Source organism: Colletotrichum costaricense (assembly GCF_030867565.1).
Source record: "Colletotrichum costaricense strain IMI 309622 chromosome Unknown Scaffold_13.1, whole genome shotgun sequence".
NCBI lineage: Eukaryota > Fungi > Ascomycota > Sordariomycetes > Glomerellales > Glomerellaceae > Colletotrichum > Colletotrichum costaricense.
This window is the reverse complement of record NW_026848242.1, coordinates 476,892-494,444: the sequence shown is the minus strand read 5'-3', so window position 1 is coordinate 494,444 and position 17,553 is coordinate 476,892. Positions and strand designations below refer to the sequence as shown.

General features: G+C 52.3%; 6 protein-coding genes across 6 annotated transcripts; 4 read left to right on the top strand and 2 right to left on the bottom strand.

Moving 5' to 3' along the window:
- Positions 1-37: 37 nt before the first annotated feature.
- Positions 38-3,181, top strand: CCOS01_11601 (uncharacterized protein; the record flags this gene model as incomplete). Its single annotated transcript, XM_060459754.1, has 7 exons — positions 38-282; positions 340-577; positions 628-684; positions 769-1,077; positions 1,137-1,389; positions 1,444-1,588; positions 1,639-3,181. 7 exons carry the CDS (start codon positions 38-40, stop codon positions 3,179-3,181), a joined length of 2,790 nt encoding a protein of 929 aa, XP_060309585.1.
- A 4,546-nt stretch (positions 3,182-7,727) lies between these two features.
- On the top strand, positions 7,728-8,840 carry CCOS01_11600 (uncharacterized protein; the record flags this gene model as incomplete). Its single annotated transcript, XM_060459753.1, has 3 exons — positions 7,728-7,752; positions 7,818-7,940; positions 8,668-8,840. 3 exons carry the CDS (start codon positions 7,728-7,730, stop codon positions 8,838-8,840), a joined length of 321 nt encoding a protein of 106 aa, XP_060309584.1.
- A 495-nt stretch (positions 8,841-9,335) lies between these two features.
- On the top strand, positions 9,336-9,569 carry CCOS01_11599 (uncharacterized protein; the record flags this gene model as incomplete). The annotated part of the gene is made up of 1 exon (XM_060459752.1): positions 9,336-9,569. One exon carries the CDS (start codon positions 9,336-9,338, stop codon positions 9,567-9,569), a length of 234 nt encoding a protein of 77 aa, XP_060309583.1.
- A 1,208-nt stretch (positions 9,570-10,777) lies between these two features.
- CCOS01_11598 (glycosyl hydrolase family 17) lies at positions 10,778-11,926 on the bottom strand (the record flags this gene model as incomplete). Its single annotated transcript, XM_060459751.1, has 3 exons — positions 10,778-11,016; positions 11,173-11,573; positions 11,661-11,926. The coding sequence occupies 3 exons, from the start codon at positions 11,924-11,926 to the stop codon at positions 10,778-10,780; spliced, it is 906 nt and encodes a 301-aa protein (XP_060309582.1).
- Positions 11,927-12,941: 1,015 nt separating this feature from the next.
- Positions 12,942-14,478, bottom strand: CCOS01_11597 (eukaryotic aspartyl protease; the record flags this gene model as incomplete). Its single annotated transcript, XM_060459750.1, has 4 exons — positions 12,942-13,548; positions 13,601-13,898; positions 13,953-14,201; positions 14,259-14,478. 4 exons carry the CDS (start codon positions 14,476-14,478, stop codon positions 12,942-12,944), a joined length of 1,374 nt encoding a protein of 457 aa, XP_060309581.1.
- A 980-nt stretch (positions 14,479-15,458) lies between these two features.
- Positions 15,459-16,112, top strand: CCOS01_11596 (uncharacterized protein; the record flags this gene model as incomplete). The annotated part of the gene is made up of 2 exons (XM_060459749.1): positions 15,459-15,509; positions 15,615-16,112. 2 exons carry the CDS (start codon positions 15,459-15,461, stop codon positions 16,110-16,112), a joined length of 549 nt encoding a protein of 182 aa, XP_060309580.1.
- Between the last annotated feature and the right edge of the window lie 1,441 nt (positions 16,113-17,553).

Below are 17,553 nucleotides of genomic sequence, written 5' to 3'. Positions count from 1 at the left end.
CAGGCTACTAAAGCCTCAAGTCATCATCGTTGTACCAATGAAGCGTCTTTTTCAGACAGACTGGCGCAAGGACCGCGACAAACCCGACAAGCGGCCTAGGAATGACGCGCAGGAGGAGGCGCCCAATGTTCCGACCGATGTGTTTCCTCCAGCCCCGTCGACAAGCCTACATGGATCGAACACCATGGCTTCACGTGGGGCATACGAACTGACTACAAGCTCGTCTAGTCCAATAGGCATGAGCGTGTTGCACGATCCCTCCGAGGGAAACGCCGCTGTGGAGTTAGCATTTCTCGGTGTGGAATGAACCATCGCGTATGCTAATAGATGTCTCGATAGCATCGTCTTCATCCATGGCTTGAAAGGTCATCGTGAAAAGACCTGGACATCAGACAAGGCATCTGAGCCTTGGCCTAAAGCTTTGCTTCCGTCCGAAATACCGGATGCCCGAGTTTTGGCGTACGGCTACGACGCAGATGTGGCCAAGGCTACCGAGATGGTCTCAGTCAGTCGCATTCGAGACCATGCGGCGACTTTTTTGAAGAGACTTACGAACTTTCGAGATCGAACCGACAGCGTGGGTCGTTCTGTTTGCCGTTATCGAGAGCGGTTTTCTAACGTTCTTAGTCTGCGCGTCCCATCATATTTGTCTGTCACAGCCTGGGTGGACTGGTCTGTCAAGCTGTACGTGTCACCCAAGTGTTCACCGTCATGAAGGTTGAGGGGAGCCCAAAATAGTACTGTCATGTTAATCTCATCCTTCGACAGGCTCTCGCCCGCGCCCACACAAGAGAACACCTTAAAGAAGTCCTCGAAGCGACCCGAGGCATACTCTTCCTCGGTACACCGCATCACGGCTCAGCTCTTGCTGTGTGGGCAGAACGACTTGGCAAATCCGTTGGAGTGCTAAAGCAGACAAACACCGAAATCCTCGGCGTTCTCAGACCTGAGTCGGAGGTCCTCGCTGAGATTCAGGACAATTTTCACAACATTACACAATCCCAGACAAAAGCGGGAGTCGGCACTATTCAGATTACGTGCTTCTACGAGGAGCTGCCTCTTCCCGGAATTGGGCTGGTTAGTTGACCTGGCCAACTGCAATGATGCTAATGACTAATCTTCCTCAACGATATCAGGTCGTTCCTCAACACTCAGCCATCTTCCCAGGTAAAGATGCCATTGGAATACATGGGACGCATCATACCATGGTGAAGTTCAGCAGTCCTGAAGATTCTGGATTTATCGATATTTGCGATGAGCTTCGTACTTGGATCAAGAAGTTTGAACGGAAAGTCTCTGTACTACCACGTCAAAGCACGCCACCTCTAGCAGTTGAGGAGCAAAATGAGAAGAGGTCTACAAACCCGCCAAAGAAGACGGCATCCAAATGTACGTAGCTAGAGGGACTTCAAAGATGAGTTCAATATTGATGAATGCGAACAGTTCTTGTCCCATATGCGAAAAACAAGAGTTTCGTCGAACGATCCGACATCTTTACACGTCTTAAGAGCGAATTTTGTCATGGTCCTGAGGACGACATTGAAGATGCTAGATCTCGAGTTTGTCTTTATGGCCTCGGAGGGATTGGGTAAGTCGTAGGAAGCCACTCAAAAGGTTCAATTCGCTAAGACTGCGTAGAAAGACTCAAATCGCCATTGCGTATACCTACTGGTTACGCAAGGCCCATCCTGAAATTTCTGTTTTCTGGGTACACGCCAGTGATTCAGATCGGTTCCGTCAAGCCTATTCTGAGATTGCGGAAGAATGCAACATTGCCGGTCGTAGTGACCTTAACGTCGACGTGCTAACGCTCGTAAAATCTTGGTTTGAGCGGCAAAAGACTGGCCCCTGGTTTCTGGTTCTCGACAATGCCGACAATACCGAGCTGTTCTTTAATGATCATACTCAACCCAACAACACCAATTCATCTGACGTCGAATCGAACAAGGGTAACAGCAACATGGCCCGCTTCCTTCCCCAATACGGCAATGGCTCGATCCTCGTTACAACACGGAACAAAGAAGCCGGATCGAGACTTGTTCCAGGCCAACCATTAGTGGAGATTGGACCTATGAGCGATGGAGAGTCGCTTCAAATGATTCGCGAGATAGCTGGAGACTCTTCGCTGTCAATGGATGCCGCTACCGTCCTTTCAAACCGCCTTGAAAACCTACCACTCGCTATTGCCCAAGCTGCAGCTTTTATGCATGAAAATTGCATGAGCCTACATCAATATCTTGTTATTCTGAGTAAGGGCGATGGTGTCGAAGTTCAGCTACTGGGTGGGAATTTTGAAGCCGTTGGTCGAGACGCAGACGTTCCACACGCTGTAATGGCGACATGGGTGGTGTCGTTCGAGCATATCAAGAAAAGGAACCCACTTGCGGCCGATATCTTGTCGATGATGGCTTTTTTTGATCGTCAAGCGATTCAAAGGCAGTTCATGACTATCTACATGTACTTGGAAGTACGTCGCGAAAAGAAACAATTCGATAATGAAAGCGACGACAATGAAAGCGACGACAATGAAAGCGACGACAATGAAAGCGACGACAATGAAAGCGACGACAATGAAAGCGACGACAATGAAAGCGACGACAATGAAAGCGACGACAACGAAAGCGACGACAATGAAAGCGACGACAATGAAAGCAACGACAATGAAAGCAACGACAATGAAAGCAACGACAATGAAAGCAACGACAATGGATCGTCACCAGGACAAGACGAAGCCAGACATTACAAAGCGTATTTCGATTTCAACGCGAAATTCCTAACCTCAAAAGACTTTGAGGACGACTCCAGGGAAGACATTTGCGACTCGATTGAGGACCACATCAATGAATACTTCGGAGATCCAGACCAAAGTCTAGAAACTTTGGAGCGGGATGGGGCTTATTCGATTCTTCTCGAGCAAGCTCTAGGTATTCTCAAGGCTTTTTCGTTCATCAAGGAGAACAAAGATGGAACCTTATGCATCCATCGTCTCGTTCAGTTGGCAACCGCAAATTGGCTCAAGAAGAAGGGCTCCGCAAGGTGGTTCTTCGGAAGGGCGCGGGCAACGCTGGACGAATTCTCCCCAGCTTCTGCAAAGGCCAACTCTTTTTCTTACAAGTGTATTCCTCATTATCGGGCTTTACTAGAATACCTTCTTGGACAATGCCTCGACCTTCATGATTAGCCACTGCATGGCGATATTCTACTGCTTTGTTGGCCAGCCTAGGCTCGTACTTGATTGTATTGAAGCAGCTATGGAAACACAAGAACACAATCCGCCTAAAGCGTCCTATTTTGAAGCAAGACGGCTCAAGGCAACGATTGTCAAATCTCTCGACCGCAACCAAGCAGCGAAGCAAATCCTCATTGAGCTAGTTACCACGCTACCTCAGAATAGTAAAATCAAGCCTTTGACGATAAAAAACCTTGCTAGGTTTTTGGTAGATGTAGGAGACTACATAGAAGCAAGAGACTTGCTGGTTGGTGACGATGCTCCGCTCCTCAGGCAAAAAGCATGTCTGATAGTTTACTTAGGCACGGTATTTCACAAGCTGGGCGACACAGAAGGTGTAGAAGAGACAGACTTGTGGGTATTTGAGATTATGGAAGAGATGTTAGCATCCGGTAGGGCCGCCAATTTTATGTCTGTCTTCGAAGTGGCTTTCACATTCGCCCCACATGAGAAATTGCAAGAGGCAGAGAGAATCTGTCCAACATGTTGAATAGATTCGAGGGATCTAATGTCCACATCAATGTATTGGGCATGCTGGCGTTGGTCTTGCGCCAGCAAGGCCTCAATCCAGAAGCTATCGATGTCCAGCGCCAAATTGTGCGTCTGTGTAAGCATCTTGGAGAATCACGATCCCGATCGAACGAGAAAGCCAAAGCACTTCGGAATTTGGCAGTTATGTAAATCGAACCAGAGTCGTTCGAAGATGCAGAAGAGAGTATCGCTCACAGGCTTCAGTTATTTCGAGGCATACCTGGCGACACTAGATACCTTGTACTTGGCTGCAGGTATCATCTAGGGCTCATCAAGTACAAACTTGGCAAGTGGGAGGAATCAAAGAATATCATAGAGAACGGTTACCAGCACAGCGTTAATAAGATGGGCTCGCGCGACCTGCTTACACATTGTTTCAGAGACGTTATGAAGTGTCTCGGGAAACACACATTGGAATCAGAAATGGTGGAATGAAAGAAAAAAGATGATGATGAAAGCCAGAATGTTGGATCTATGACTAGTAGGCGGTTTCATGAGTCTAGCCATCGAAGTGGTTGAAGAACGAACACCTGTACGTGACGAAGTAACCATAAGTTCATAATAACTATCATATGGCAAGTTGAGAGTTAGAACTACCAACCTCCGCCTTTTGCTGAAGAGGTACGAAAAGACTAGACTGTCTCATACTATCGCCCAGACAGCTGTTAGATAATACAAGTTCGCAATTCGCATTCTGGAATTGTGTCACAAAACTGATCAGAGCTGACCCGACCCCATTGATTGACGACTCGCATCAATATCGTCCCCGATTTCTTTTCGACAGCCTTTAATATAGACGTTCATTATGGAGATATAATTGGAGTAGGAGAATATGGAAATGTTACTCGTTACTGCCTTAATTGAATGCGTGTATCTGTGTGCGAGGGGTATTCGGCACCCTATGGGATGAAGGCTTCAGACAATACGTTTGATACGGACAACGCTTACCATACCAAATATCTCGTTGGCCATTCTCTCGAATCAAAGTAGTCAAAGGGTATTAGTTCACCTACTGATATGTCTTCAGGAGTAACACAGACCCAGGCTGATGACGTCGCTTTAACTCAACGGAGAGTACGGCCGAGGAATGAAGTATGACGAATTCTCATACTCACGGCCGCAGAGCGCGTACGTGGCCATTGACTCGATCACATTCCTCACACAAGCCACCAAAGATCATCGACATCGGTTCAGGCGTGTCCTTGTGATGGAAATCCACCCGTTAGACCCATCCAGTCGTTCCACCCGCCGCCAACCCGCCCTAGCGAGACATTGTGTAACAAGGAGTCGGGACCCTTCTCCATCACCACCGCACCGAGACAGAGGGGTCTCGGGCAAGACGGCACAGAGAACTCGACAGGTCAGCGAAAGGGATGGGCAACTGAGCAGATATTCAGCGTGGCAGACTGTATACGTGTGCCTGTATCGTCTTGATGAAAACTCTTCATCCGGAAGGCGTCCGGAAGGGAGGTCGTTCTGTTTCCATGAGCTCACGGACGATCTAGTGGTATTCAGGCCCCCTCAGGTGAGAACACGTTTGTATACAGCATGAAGGAAAAACGCGGAAGATACATCAGTTTCCTCCCGGCGCGTATCAAAAGATCAGCGTAGAACAGGCGGACCCACGGAACGGAGCGGCAGAGCCGCATCGCAGGAGACACACGGGTGACGGAGGGCAAGGGAGAGTCAGCCAGGCATTCTCATCTATCCATTCACCCATTCAGAGAGGGAGACTAGAGAATCGTCCAGTGTCTGGCTCGTGCGTTGGCGCAAGTCCTGCAAGAAAGGGGAGAGATAGTGAGGGGCCATGGTTGAAGGGGGAAGCACGACGGTTTGTGACTTGCATATGCCGCTTCAGCTGAACTAGACGACGACTACGAGAGAGTTTCTTACCCCTTTCAGCATTGCGCTTTGAGGACAGGGTATGCCCCGTCAGATGTTGCCCGGCAATTGGATCCCGTTGGAAGCCGAGGAGGACGAGCGCGACTTACATCAGCGGGATGCTGCATTATCTGCGTTTATCGTGGGCCACTGCAGTCAGGACTGCATGCTAGGTACCGTGGTATCTTTACCGAAGCAAATGCGGCTTGCCTGATAGGATTAAGAAGAGGGCTAGTGGTTTAAGACTTAGCCCACTTATCAGAGGCCCATCAGCCACGTTTCGAGGGTTCGTCACGATGCATCAAGTGCCGGTACGACGTGTCCTGTCACTTGTGCCTGTATCCATGGCTGCGATTCACCCAAGCCTCCTAAGATCAGGTAGATCCTCCTCGTCCAGACATGTCCGCCACGCGTCCAGCTTCCTTAGGAGGCCGCGCCCAGCGCCGAGCCCCCCGTCAAGTCTGGAAAGTCGAGTTGGCTGGTCTGGGCATCCAGTAAGGGACGGGATAAGGTACCGGTAGTCTGAAGTTGGCGCCGCGCTCAGAGATGGCCAGTGATCCACGAACGACAGTGGCCCCCAAGAGAAAAAGTCGCCAGATCACCACCAAGGATCACGTCGGTGAATCGCTGACGGGCACAACGGGGTGGGATTGTGGACTGATGATGACTATGAGGGGGGCTGATGAGAGTCAATGCAAATGGGATCTCCCAAACCAAAATCCCGGAATCCATGTCAAGGGGGAAGGAAGTTTTCAGTGGCTTTCTCATCAGGACTGACATGCTGGAAAGCCAAACCACCACAGTGACAGCGAAGCCCCTGGTCCAGCCAGGCACGCCGTCAAGTGCGCCATGTGCGTTGGAGTTGCGACAGCCAGGTTTTACCTTGTCGTTGCTGTCTCGGGTTGTCGTTGGAGGGTTACTACCTTCCATTAAGTAAGCAAGTCGGAACCCGTCAGCCAGGCACACTAACAATCACCTCTTGCTTATGGCGCAAGCCTCCTTGTCGTGCTTACCTTCACCATGGCGCCTCCTTCCTCAAGGACTGATTGATAACGTGACCTGTTAAGCTCCCTCCTTCCCCCTTCTACCCATCTCTAGCCAATCAAGCACCCGGTCCCTCTTTCCCCCTTACATCCCTCGGTCCAGTCCGTGACATGCAGCCCCACCCATCGTCTTTTCCCACCACAGAACGGTGAACCCGCCCATCTGAGTGGTCCCTGGTCATCTGCTGTGGCGCGGCTTAGAATCCGCGCGTGTCGCATGTCCCCTCCAAGTCCATCCTCTCCAGCCAATCACACCCAATAGTCTGCAGGGAAAGAGTCAGGGGTTCAGGCACCGAATTGCCGTTCCTTCTCCCATCCAATCGATCCCCGCTGCCATTCCAGAAGGTCTGGAGCCTGGGCGCTGCCAACGGCTCTGCTTTTTTCCACGTCCATCGTATCCGTCAACGTATCGTCGCCTCAACTGTCCAATCGAATCGATTCTTCCCCCCTTGCTTCAATCGCACAACCTTATTCCTTGGCCCTGCTCGGTTTTGGCGGCTGGACTCTGGAGACCTTCCAGGCAAATCCAGCTTCTGACGATCCGCCCTTCCCCTGCTGGAGTCCTGACGCTGGCCTGGTTGTCCTAGTCTCGGTCTGCTGGCGGCGGCTTCGGCGGTTGTGTTTGTGCAGTCCGCGCTGTGCATTAGGTTATTAATCCTCCGAGCGCTGGTCCGCAGCCACACGGCACAGAGTCAGTGACCGTGGGAAAGAAGCACTGTGAGATATGTCGACTCACCAACGTTCGACCACAAGCGTCAACAACACCATCACGAATCATCTCGACCACCTTCCAAGACCTCCCGTGAAATGAACCGACCACCACTACCCCAAGAAGCAAATCAAAACCGACTCACCAGAGTGACCACACTCATTAAGCCAACTCTCACCGCAACCGCGCACCGCCGCAATGGGTTTCAACCCTGAAACTCCACCCGCTCATCTCGGTCCTCCATCCCCAAAGAGGTCACCATCCCCCCCTGTCTTCAAGCTCTCGAGGTCGAGCATGCCCTGTCCCTCGAATGCTTAGCATCAATAGTCAAAAGATGTTCCCACTCAAAGAAGGCTTGGGTATGGGTCCAGAGACGCAGCTGGGCCTCGTCTCCGACACCATATTTTGCCCCTCTCTGTCCCAGTCTCCCTCCCTGCCTTTGGTGTGTACGAGGTCGAAAACCGAGGTACTCGCGCCTACCTGGTACCACCGCCCCTGTCGAGACGAGTTTCGTCACAGCCCATCATCGTCCGATATCACAAAACCCGTGTCCCTCTTTTTTCTTCCTCGTCTTCTCTCACCATCTCAACTCCTCGTCTCACGATCACCAACCAAGTACACCTCCCTTACCTATACCGCCAAACAGCCACCAATACTCCGTACCATACAACGAACACACGGCCTCAAGCAAGACGCATACAACGCACGAACCCGCACACGCACGCCAAGAGATCTGCACGCTCACACACACCTTTTCGGGCTTTCACTCTTAACACACCAACATCCCACACATTCTTCCTACCCAAAGTCTAATCCTTTCCACACACCATCACCTACATCACACCTCACCCGTGTGTTGCTCGTATCCCAGACAGTAGAAGCTGCACCTCGCCTCTCTCTTTTTACCTATCGAGCGCCCGCCCGCACTCGTGTCTGCTAGTCCAGCTGGTCTGATCCAAAAACCTTGCCTTCGCTATACATATTTTTCTGCCGACCTGCCGGTACACACTTCCTCAACGCCACTCTTTCACCAACCAAGACGACTCGTCGCTAGCTCGACGTCCGTAACAACAACAACTCCACGATCATTCGGAGAGAAGGAGGATTCTGGAAATCAAAGGGAACAAGAAAAAACAAGAAAGCGGGATATCAGAAAGAGACTGGAATTGGGGAACCCCGTCAACGAAACCGGTCCGATTCGCGCGAACGCAAAGGCAGCTATCTTGAGCCGCCTTCCTTTTTGTTTAATACACCCTCTCCTCGAACACCAACAGCCGACGACGACAAGATGAAGGTCTCACTCGCGATCCTGACGACGCTGTGCGCGTCACTCGCCACCGCAGGCGTGGTTATCACTCCCGTCCGTCAAAATCAGGTCGTGCCCGCAGCACAAAAGGTCTCGGGCGACTGCTTCTTTGGTGTTGTGACGCCTCAAGGTTGCGCGTAAGTCTTCATTCTCGACTGGTCTTCACTGGAGCCATGACTAACATGATACTATAGTCCTTTGAGAACGTGAGCCTGGCTTTACTATGCAAAGCGTCAAACGTATCATCATGAGCGATGAGAGGAAACGGCGGGAAAGAGACAGGCCGGAGCTCGTCGGGAGCAAGTCAACCACCACGCAACTTGATGCCTCACTGCAGAAGCCAACCCGGGCGGACGTGTGAGCATCCATTGCTCCGACGATTCTGATGAACCGCCTCACTCCCGGCCTCGCCTCTCCTTTCTCTACGGCCAATTTTCACGACGGAGAGGACCACGACGCCATCGGGCCCGTCGTCTGTACCATTTACGACTTATTACATATGTGACCGGTTCACAACAAAGCATTCATCAGCATCAGCGGTTGTTATTTCAGGCGGAATATTATTTGGGCATTTTCATCAAAACGACGTTGACTGACGACATGAGCGAGTGAGAGCGAGACGGAAGTGGTAGAAACATGGGAGGACGTCGTCAGTGGACCTTACAGAGGAGGATTATGGTCACCCCCAAAACTAATGTTGGCATCCAAGACGTCGCGTCTGCTTGTTTTTGCTTGTCTCGCCGCTGCGCTTCCCCTACGGACCTCCGCGGGGTGGAAGCGCCGGCAGCACAGCATCACCAGCGCAGTCTTGGCATCTTCTTCACCAAATTTCTCTTCTTATTCCCCCTCCAATTTTTTACCATATACTAGATCACCCTTTTCCCAACTTACAAAAGAATTTCAAAAATATTGGATATCACCCCCCGTTTCCCCCCTTCGTTGATGATGCGACTAACTGCCTGAGACTGTCACTAACCGAAAGCTCCAACCCCCACCAATGAATCTAAGCGAACGCGGATGATACTCACGCCAGACAAGCCATGGCGCCCATCAAACACCAACACCATACCAAGTGGCGCAACGCCTCGCGCAGCGGCTGCTACAACCATCTTTCCCCCCCTCTCACCGCTACAAACGCACGTCGTCCATCCACCCCCGCCAGGTCCCAACGGCATAGACGTCTTAGACTTCCGCGTGCCTGAAATGCTAAAACTCCCAAGCCGCAAATTCTGATACGCGAAACCACCTCAGACTTCAGACGCCTACCTTGTCCAGCAAAACCGAGACCAATTCCCCCAATCCCCCGCCCGTGCCTCGGTTTCGTCCCGACTTGGCCGTGTTCCAGATCCCCCAATCCGGTCACTCTTTGTCTCTCGCTCTGCCCCCAAACTCCACCCCAGCCAGCGGCAACCGTTGTAACCTTCCACACCTCAAAGCCCACGAAATACCTTACCCTACTCTTAAGGTATTGCGGCACCGGGCGGTACCATGCCCTATACGTGAGCCGCAAAAACCTTAATGTCGCAACTCAAAATCCCCCCCAAACCTAACCATTTACCCGTGGGACCTATGACCTATGACATCGTACCCTCGAGCACCCACACAGACGGGCACGGAGAATAAGTTACCTTGACCTCGTTCTTTGCCCACCGAGAGCTTGGCTTACGTGCCTACGTAGTTGCGTACTACCGCTCTGCGCGCGCGCGTACCTGGCCGTCGACCTGGATACCTGGGCCTGGCGCTGTTCCCTCCCCCTCGGTCCCGAGACAAGTCGAGTCTTCGACACCCACACCAACCACTTTGCCCACGCGTCAGATGCGCAGAAAATAGAAACAGGCCCTACCGATCGAGGACTTTCATTCGCTTGTCACACTTCTTTGGGATTCATTTCATCGGCTACCAGATGAGGAAGCAAAGTGTAAATATTGAATTCCGTTTCTTAGGGTATCATGGTTTTCTGTCAGTCTCTCGTCAACGAAACAAACGCCGCCCATGCCATCTTAAATGCCCTCCTCTGTCCGATACTAAACATTCCTCCCAATCGTGTGTGATCAATTTGAATTGGTAGCCGCCGTCGTTCAACATCTGAGGGGGTACTTGGGGGCACGATCGGCCTTCATTCCGCCCCAGTGAGTCTCAGGTGCCTCACTGCCATCTTCACCAATGGCATGTGGCTTCCAGGGCTCGTCAAAGGCCTCGAAGAAGAACACGTTGAAGCCCCAGTTGACCATACCGCAGACACCAGAGTCGTAGAAAGCCTGAGCGTTGTCTTGTCCCGGGATCGCCTGCTGATACTTTGCACCTTCACTGGGCCAACCTAATTTCAGTCGATCTTGTCAGCAACTCGTTCACGATGACCGTGTAGAACCATTCGGTATTGCGATCACTGCTCAGAATGTATGACATAGGTGATGAATATCACCGAAGAGGCAACCACCAAGATCAGAGTGATGAGTGAAGCAGTTCGACTTACCCGTCTCCCCAACCCACAGCTCAGGCTTGGTGAGCGATCCACTGACGCTCTGGATGCGTCCAAACGCCTGCATGATGGAGTCGAAGAAGCAAGCAGTGGCGTTGTCGCGCGTCTGACCCTGCCAGTAGGAAAAGGCGTTGGTCAGAAGAATGTCGGCCTCCTTGATGACGGCATCGGCCGTGCCGTCTTGGTACTTGTTCCAGCTGTCCGCGGTACCGATATTGAAGAGCGGGGCCGCCTTCTTCATGTCCTTGATCTTGTCCGCCAGCTCGGTGCCGGTGAAGTTGCCGCGGTACATGGACTCGGATCCGACAGTGATGGCGTAGACTTGGTCCTCGTAGCCGGGTGTGTGCTTCAGAATTGCGGCCTTGTCGGCGGCGTACGACTCTTCGGTATCGGGCCTGTCCGAGTCAGCGGGAGCACTTTCCCAATAAGCTTCACTCGATTTGGGGTAAAGTGAAGTATATCGCCGGACGAGGTTGGTCTACCAAATGCCCAGAATCACCTGGAATTCTTCCTTCTTGGCTGCGGGAAGAATGTACTGGGCAGTGTTGCACTGGTCAGCAGCATAGATGCGGACGATGCTGCTTCCCGAAGCATCTCGGATGGCCCTGAAGTCCGCTTCGTAGTCTGCCTGGTACTTGCACTGCCCGCCCGGCTGCTTCGAACCGAGAGCGAAGCCCAGATGTCCGGATGCGAGGACCAGGCCAGGGGCAGAGGCCAGCAAGGCGGCGAGGACTGAGGTGGAGCGCATTTCGACGGTCGATCTGTTGGTGCTTGCCCGTGCCTAGGTAAGATATCTGAGGCGGCAAAAGGTGTAGCTGCGACAAAAGTCTCGCAAGAGTAAAGGAACAGGAACAGGGTAGAGATGTGAGTAGGTAGGTGACAAAGGGCGATGCAGGAAAAGAATGGTTTGATCAGTCGGCGAAGAGGATGAAGGTCCAAGAAAAAGAGGGAGTCAGAGATCCACACGCGTCTACATTCAACTCTCATCAATGGTGATTCTCCAAAGGCAGGAAGTGAGGGTATTCATCACCAGTTTGGGAAGGAGGCATCCTGCCATGTGCTGCATGTCCAGATTGGGCAAGAACGAGATGCAGACAGGGTCCAACCTTGACATCCCGCACCTCCCTCACAACTCGGGACGAACCAGCAGCTCCCAGAAATGCACTGATCATTTATGCTTTCTCAAACTATCATATTTCTATCAGATCTTGGCAGCTTTGCGATCATTATTGTTAATCCTAACCATGTTGGGGTTTGCGCACCCCGATCGATAGCTCGATCTCGGATATAATTGCTTGGAATTAGAGTTGCTTCAATCGCGTTCTCAACGGACAGTGCTGTTGCTTTCTTTCTTCCCCTGTCAAGACAATTATCGCGAATGCGATTTAAGCTGAACCAGAAAGGGATTTTTGCCCATAGTTTATCATTATTTGCTGTCATCCACAGTACCTCTCACACAGAAATAAGTCCGACCGTCCAGTTACTAAAAGAAGTCGCAGCTATTCGTCACGTCACATCACGATTCAACTGAAAAACACAAGTGTCGTGAGATAATCTAGAAACCCCTGTGGGTTTCAGTTGTTCATTAATCAATAACAGAAACTATGTAGTCCCATGGCCAGGGAAAGAGGGTATAAAGCGATCCGCCATGTACAGGAGGCTCGATTCGTCGTCATCTATTCGCCAACGTGGCGACCATCTTGATCCTGCCCCAACTCCCGATTCATGCAGTGATATTCAGCCGTTTAATTATGTATGCGGATTTAAAGGAAGGACATGAAAGTTTGTATGCCGACCAAAGCACCAGCTGCAAGCCAGAGGTTGGTGGATGTTGAGCGGCCAGCAGCGTTGCCGGTACCAGTCGGATTGCTACCACTGGGGGCAGTGGAGGTAGAGCACTCGCCAGTGAACTTTGCCGCCGCATTCGCGCCCAGGGGAATCTTCTGAAGGTTCGAACCGCAGTTGTTGTAGGGGGCAAAGTGAAGGGCGGGTGTCTCCTGGTCGAAAACGACGTAAGTCGAACGGAGGAACGAGTCACCAAGCAGATACGAGCCGTCGGTTGCCTTATCAGCTCCGAGGACACACTGGTTGTTGCCCACGTTCCAGATGAACTCCTGAATGGGTACCTTCATGGTGTAGTCGCCAAACTTGAAGTCGATAGTGCCTGTGGTGCTGCAAGGTACCACATACATGTTGACGGATGAGTCAAGCTGGCCTCCCAGATCAGATCCGAGTGAGTCGACGATGGCTGAAGGAAGATAGCTCAGGGTGGCGCCAGTGTCGAAGAAGACGGGGAATTGGGAGTTGGCGTAAGTCTTGGAGCTGCTTCCCGACTTGCTCAGGCCCACAGAATCCAGCTGAACCCAGTACCTAAGAAATTCAATTAGCCATGATCGTAAAGAACAGAAGAGTAATTACTCACCTCCACAGGTTCTCGTTGTTCTGAGGCCCAAGGATGGGCGCCGAGTGCAGGGTGCCACTGAATTTCTTCGTGTCGACACCGCCGAAGGAAATGAGACCGCTACCCGTCTTCTCGTCCTTGGTACCGAGCGCGATACCAATGGTGAGAGACTCAACAATGTTCTGGGCCTTCATCTCGTCAAGCACGGTCGGGTACCCAGTGTTGTTGGTCGCCTCGCCGAAGCTCAGGCCGAGGATACCTCTGTTAAGGTCAACGCTATCAGTGGCATAGCCAAAAATTGTGTCTCGCAGTGCGATGTCTGTAAATTGTGATTAGTGGGGTTGATCAGGCGCCAGAGCGAGGGAGCACATACCGCTGCCGGGAAGCGTGATGTTATCGCTGACATACTGCAGGACAACCTCTCCCTTTCCATACTTAATGCGACCTGTCTGGCGATAAACAGACGAAGTCGAAGAGTCCTGAGGGTCGTACTGGCCATTGGCTCTGCAGGATTGTGTCTGTGCGCTGCTGCCAGCGTTGGCGCAGTTGGGGTTGACCCAGAGTTCGGAGGAACCAGTGTCAATGGCAACCTTTGTGTCTTGGCCGGGCGTACCAATGTTCACTGAGAACAATGATTAGTAAATGTGATTGGATTTCAAGCGCCTAGGAGAATACTCACGCTCAATCAAATAGGTAGTCGTCGTCACGTTGAGAACTGGGGCGTCTGTATCTGAGACCTGTCTTCTGCGCAGCTTGTCCAGAGGGTGCAGTCTGACGTCTTGGTAGACAGGCAAAGAAATGGCACCGACACCACCAGAGGACTGTGTATCGTCGCGACGAGCCGATAGAGCGGATGCGCTTGCCGCGAGGGCGGCAAGAGTCAGGCTACGAGCAACCATTGCGATATTCGGGTCCTACTCGGTTTTGGGGGTTCCGGATCGATGTCGTCGGGGTGGTGTACGTCTAGCGATGTGACGTTGTGAACGTTCGTTGTCTAAGAAATGACGGCGAGAGTTTGTAGATGCAGATTCGCAAATGCAGGATTCCAAGCCACGAGAACCGAATTCGATAGAGATGCCAAAAACACGAAATGCTGGTGACTGGGGAGACGACGACGGCGACTGGGGGGAGGCCAAAGAAAAAGAAGTGGGATGGCAATGCTTTTAAGGACTGAGGGTGCTGCCTTGGCAGATTGGTTGCCCAGACTCGTAGCGTGGATTGGGAAAGGAGAGGCCAAGGAAGGCGTGGAGGAGTACCGGTATGGATACGCGAGCTGTGTTTGTCTAGGCGCCTGCATCACCGAGAGACCGCCCCCAGGGAAGAAGGCACAGCTGGAAGGCAATCGACCGGGGGGCAGTAGTGACTGCAGGTGCGTTGGTGACCTCACTGAATTTGGCAAGGAAGGCGCGGGAGAGTGGCACTGCACTGCACTGTGTGGGCGTAGTGCCGTCATTGCTGACCAAGTAAGGTACTTTTTGGTGGTGGGGCCTGCAAAAGAGTACCTTTAACTCCGTCCAAAGCTGGTGCGGGAAGGAGCTCTCTTGAGGCTGAGCTCAGCCGAACTCTGCTGAGACCGCCAACAGACTCAGCAGGCATTGCCATGCTTACACACCAGGCAACTGCCAGCCACACAAAGATTTCATTCGTTGGTTCCTGGAGAACTGCGGGGACCTGCTTTCAACACAATTTCCAATTGGCCCAAACATCCAGATGATGGGTTGAAGCAGCAAGCCCAGTCCCTGAATATCGCTCCTTCTCACCTTCCCAGGATTGGAAATCCCAAGGGTTTGGCAACAATTAACTGTTGACCACAAAATGGGAAGGGAAAGGAAGCGACAGCCTTTTTTGGGCAGCGCATGCATCATCCCCCGCGAGAGCAATGACCGACGACCGGGATATCGCCAGCATTGTGTGCACTCTATTGAGGCAGGTTCGTCCTCTCTGTTCTACCTGCACCGGCACTCACATAATTAAGGTATGACCAAGGTACTCGTCTTCATTTCACCACTTGCTCTCGAAATACTGACCATGACAGGTACCTAATTCTTACCGCAAGACACCAGCAAAGGATCCAGGCGCCACTTCCCACCAGAAACTGGCGCCAGCAAGCAGCCCAGACGTGGCAACGGAAGCAACGGCCGTGCACAGCCCCCTCCAGGAAGGCGCCGGCTTTCGGCACGACCACATCGAAGCTCCCGGTGGATGGATGACTGACATCCAATGCACAGCACAAACCTTGGCCCCATCCCCGTCGCTGTCTTGTCTCTCTGCCTGGGCTGTCGGCATGCTCAGCGTGTCAGAGCAATACTGGCCCTCGTCAAAGAGTTCCTCTTGCGAACCCTCGATTGGTGTTTGGCATCTCTCGGCTGTCACCACTGCATCGCTTTCTTCGAGACACGTGTGGCTGGTCCACCATCAGCACGCCCAGCCTCTTCCTGACTGGACGTCGTGGCGGGAGGATTACGACGACATCCGTACACCCTCTCTTTACCAACGATCGCCCTCGACCCTCTTTGTTCAGAAACTTGAGTAAACCATCTTTCAACGATATTTCAAGCCAAAGCCAAGAATGGTCGCTGTCGCGCGCATCAGGCTAACACCAAGGTTCTTCTTATTAGGTACCCTAATGCACACAGGCCCTCCAGGGGCCCGTCCGCGCCGTCACCTCATCTCTCTCCCCGCGATCCCTCGCCAACATATCCGGACGAATATCTATGTATTCGTAAAATCGAAAGGTTCCCTTGGCATCTCTTTTCTCGAAACTGCACAAAGGCCATGGCAGCTATGCGGCCACGCCGCTATCCGTCTCGGCCGGTTTTCCAGTCGCTAGTCTGCCATAAGCACATGCACAATTGTCTTTGACACCAACAGTATTCGATGCTCGGCTGCTATTCATCAGTCTTGGCTGTCGTGGCATCGAAGCAAACGGCCTCTGTTGGCTTGCAGTGGCACACCTCCTGACTTCAAGGAGCTGCAGCCTCGGTCGGGATTTAACCGGACAATAAAGGAATGAGGCGATCGACGTCGATACAAGGACTTGAAGCCAGCCTGCTGTCGTGACTCGGGCAAGCCTCCATCCGCCCCTCAAGCCACCGCGCTGTTTCTCGCTAGCGTAGGCGGTTTCCGCCGGTAAGCCAGTCGATGACGCTCAAAACCCAAAGGAAAACCGGACGAGGCCACAGGCTCTGCCCACGCTATTGTTACCACAACGCCGTGCACAGGTCTTGGCACCCGATTTTGATTGAATTTCCAATAGTCCTGCCCTTCCTTCTCCGTGGCACCTCGTGAATCTCAGTCTCAGTGTACCCAGAGCCTGATCTTTGAAGCTGCAGGGGCGCAGATCTCCCTTGGAATGGAATCCGCAGTGGAGAAACCAAAAATTCCGATTTTCCTAGCCCCAGCATGGCTCGCCTAGCTCGCGAAATTGATTCGGCACCGCAAAGCCAAAGCGGACATCGCTCGGCCCAGGGGGTTTTCGGGCCTTCGGCTTCCCCATCTTCACGAAATCATACTTCTTTCACTCGCGCGGACCCGTTCCGACCCTACGACAGAATCTGGCACTGTACGCCTAAACGGGAGTCTCGGGCACCATGCCCCAGTCAGTTTCTTCGCACTAGCTCTCAGCCCTGAGGCAGAGCTGCCAAATACGAACGAGTTGGCGGATAGCTTTCCAGATCCTTCGAGGTTGTGGTTACGTTCTTTTGCTAGCTGAAATCTAGTGAGACCGCCAGGCAGACTACAACAGCCTCATCCGCTCTCCTCCCGCACCTTAATGCACCTTCCAGGCTTCTTTGCGGTAACTCCGCGCCGTTCTGTCGCTCGTGTCCATCTTTGAGCAAATTTGCTGGCTGATTACACGATTGAGGCCAGTCTGTTATCACCTGGCTACCTTGTCACTGCCCTTCCTACGGCTGGCATGGCCCCTTGAAATGATTCACTCAAGTACGGGTAGACCTCAAAGTCTATCCAAGATC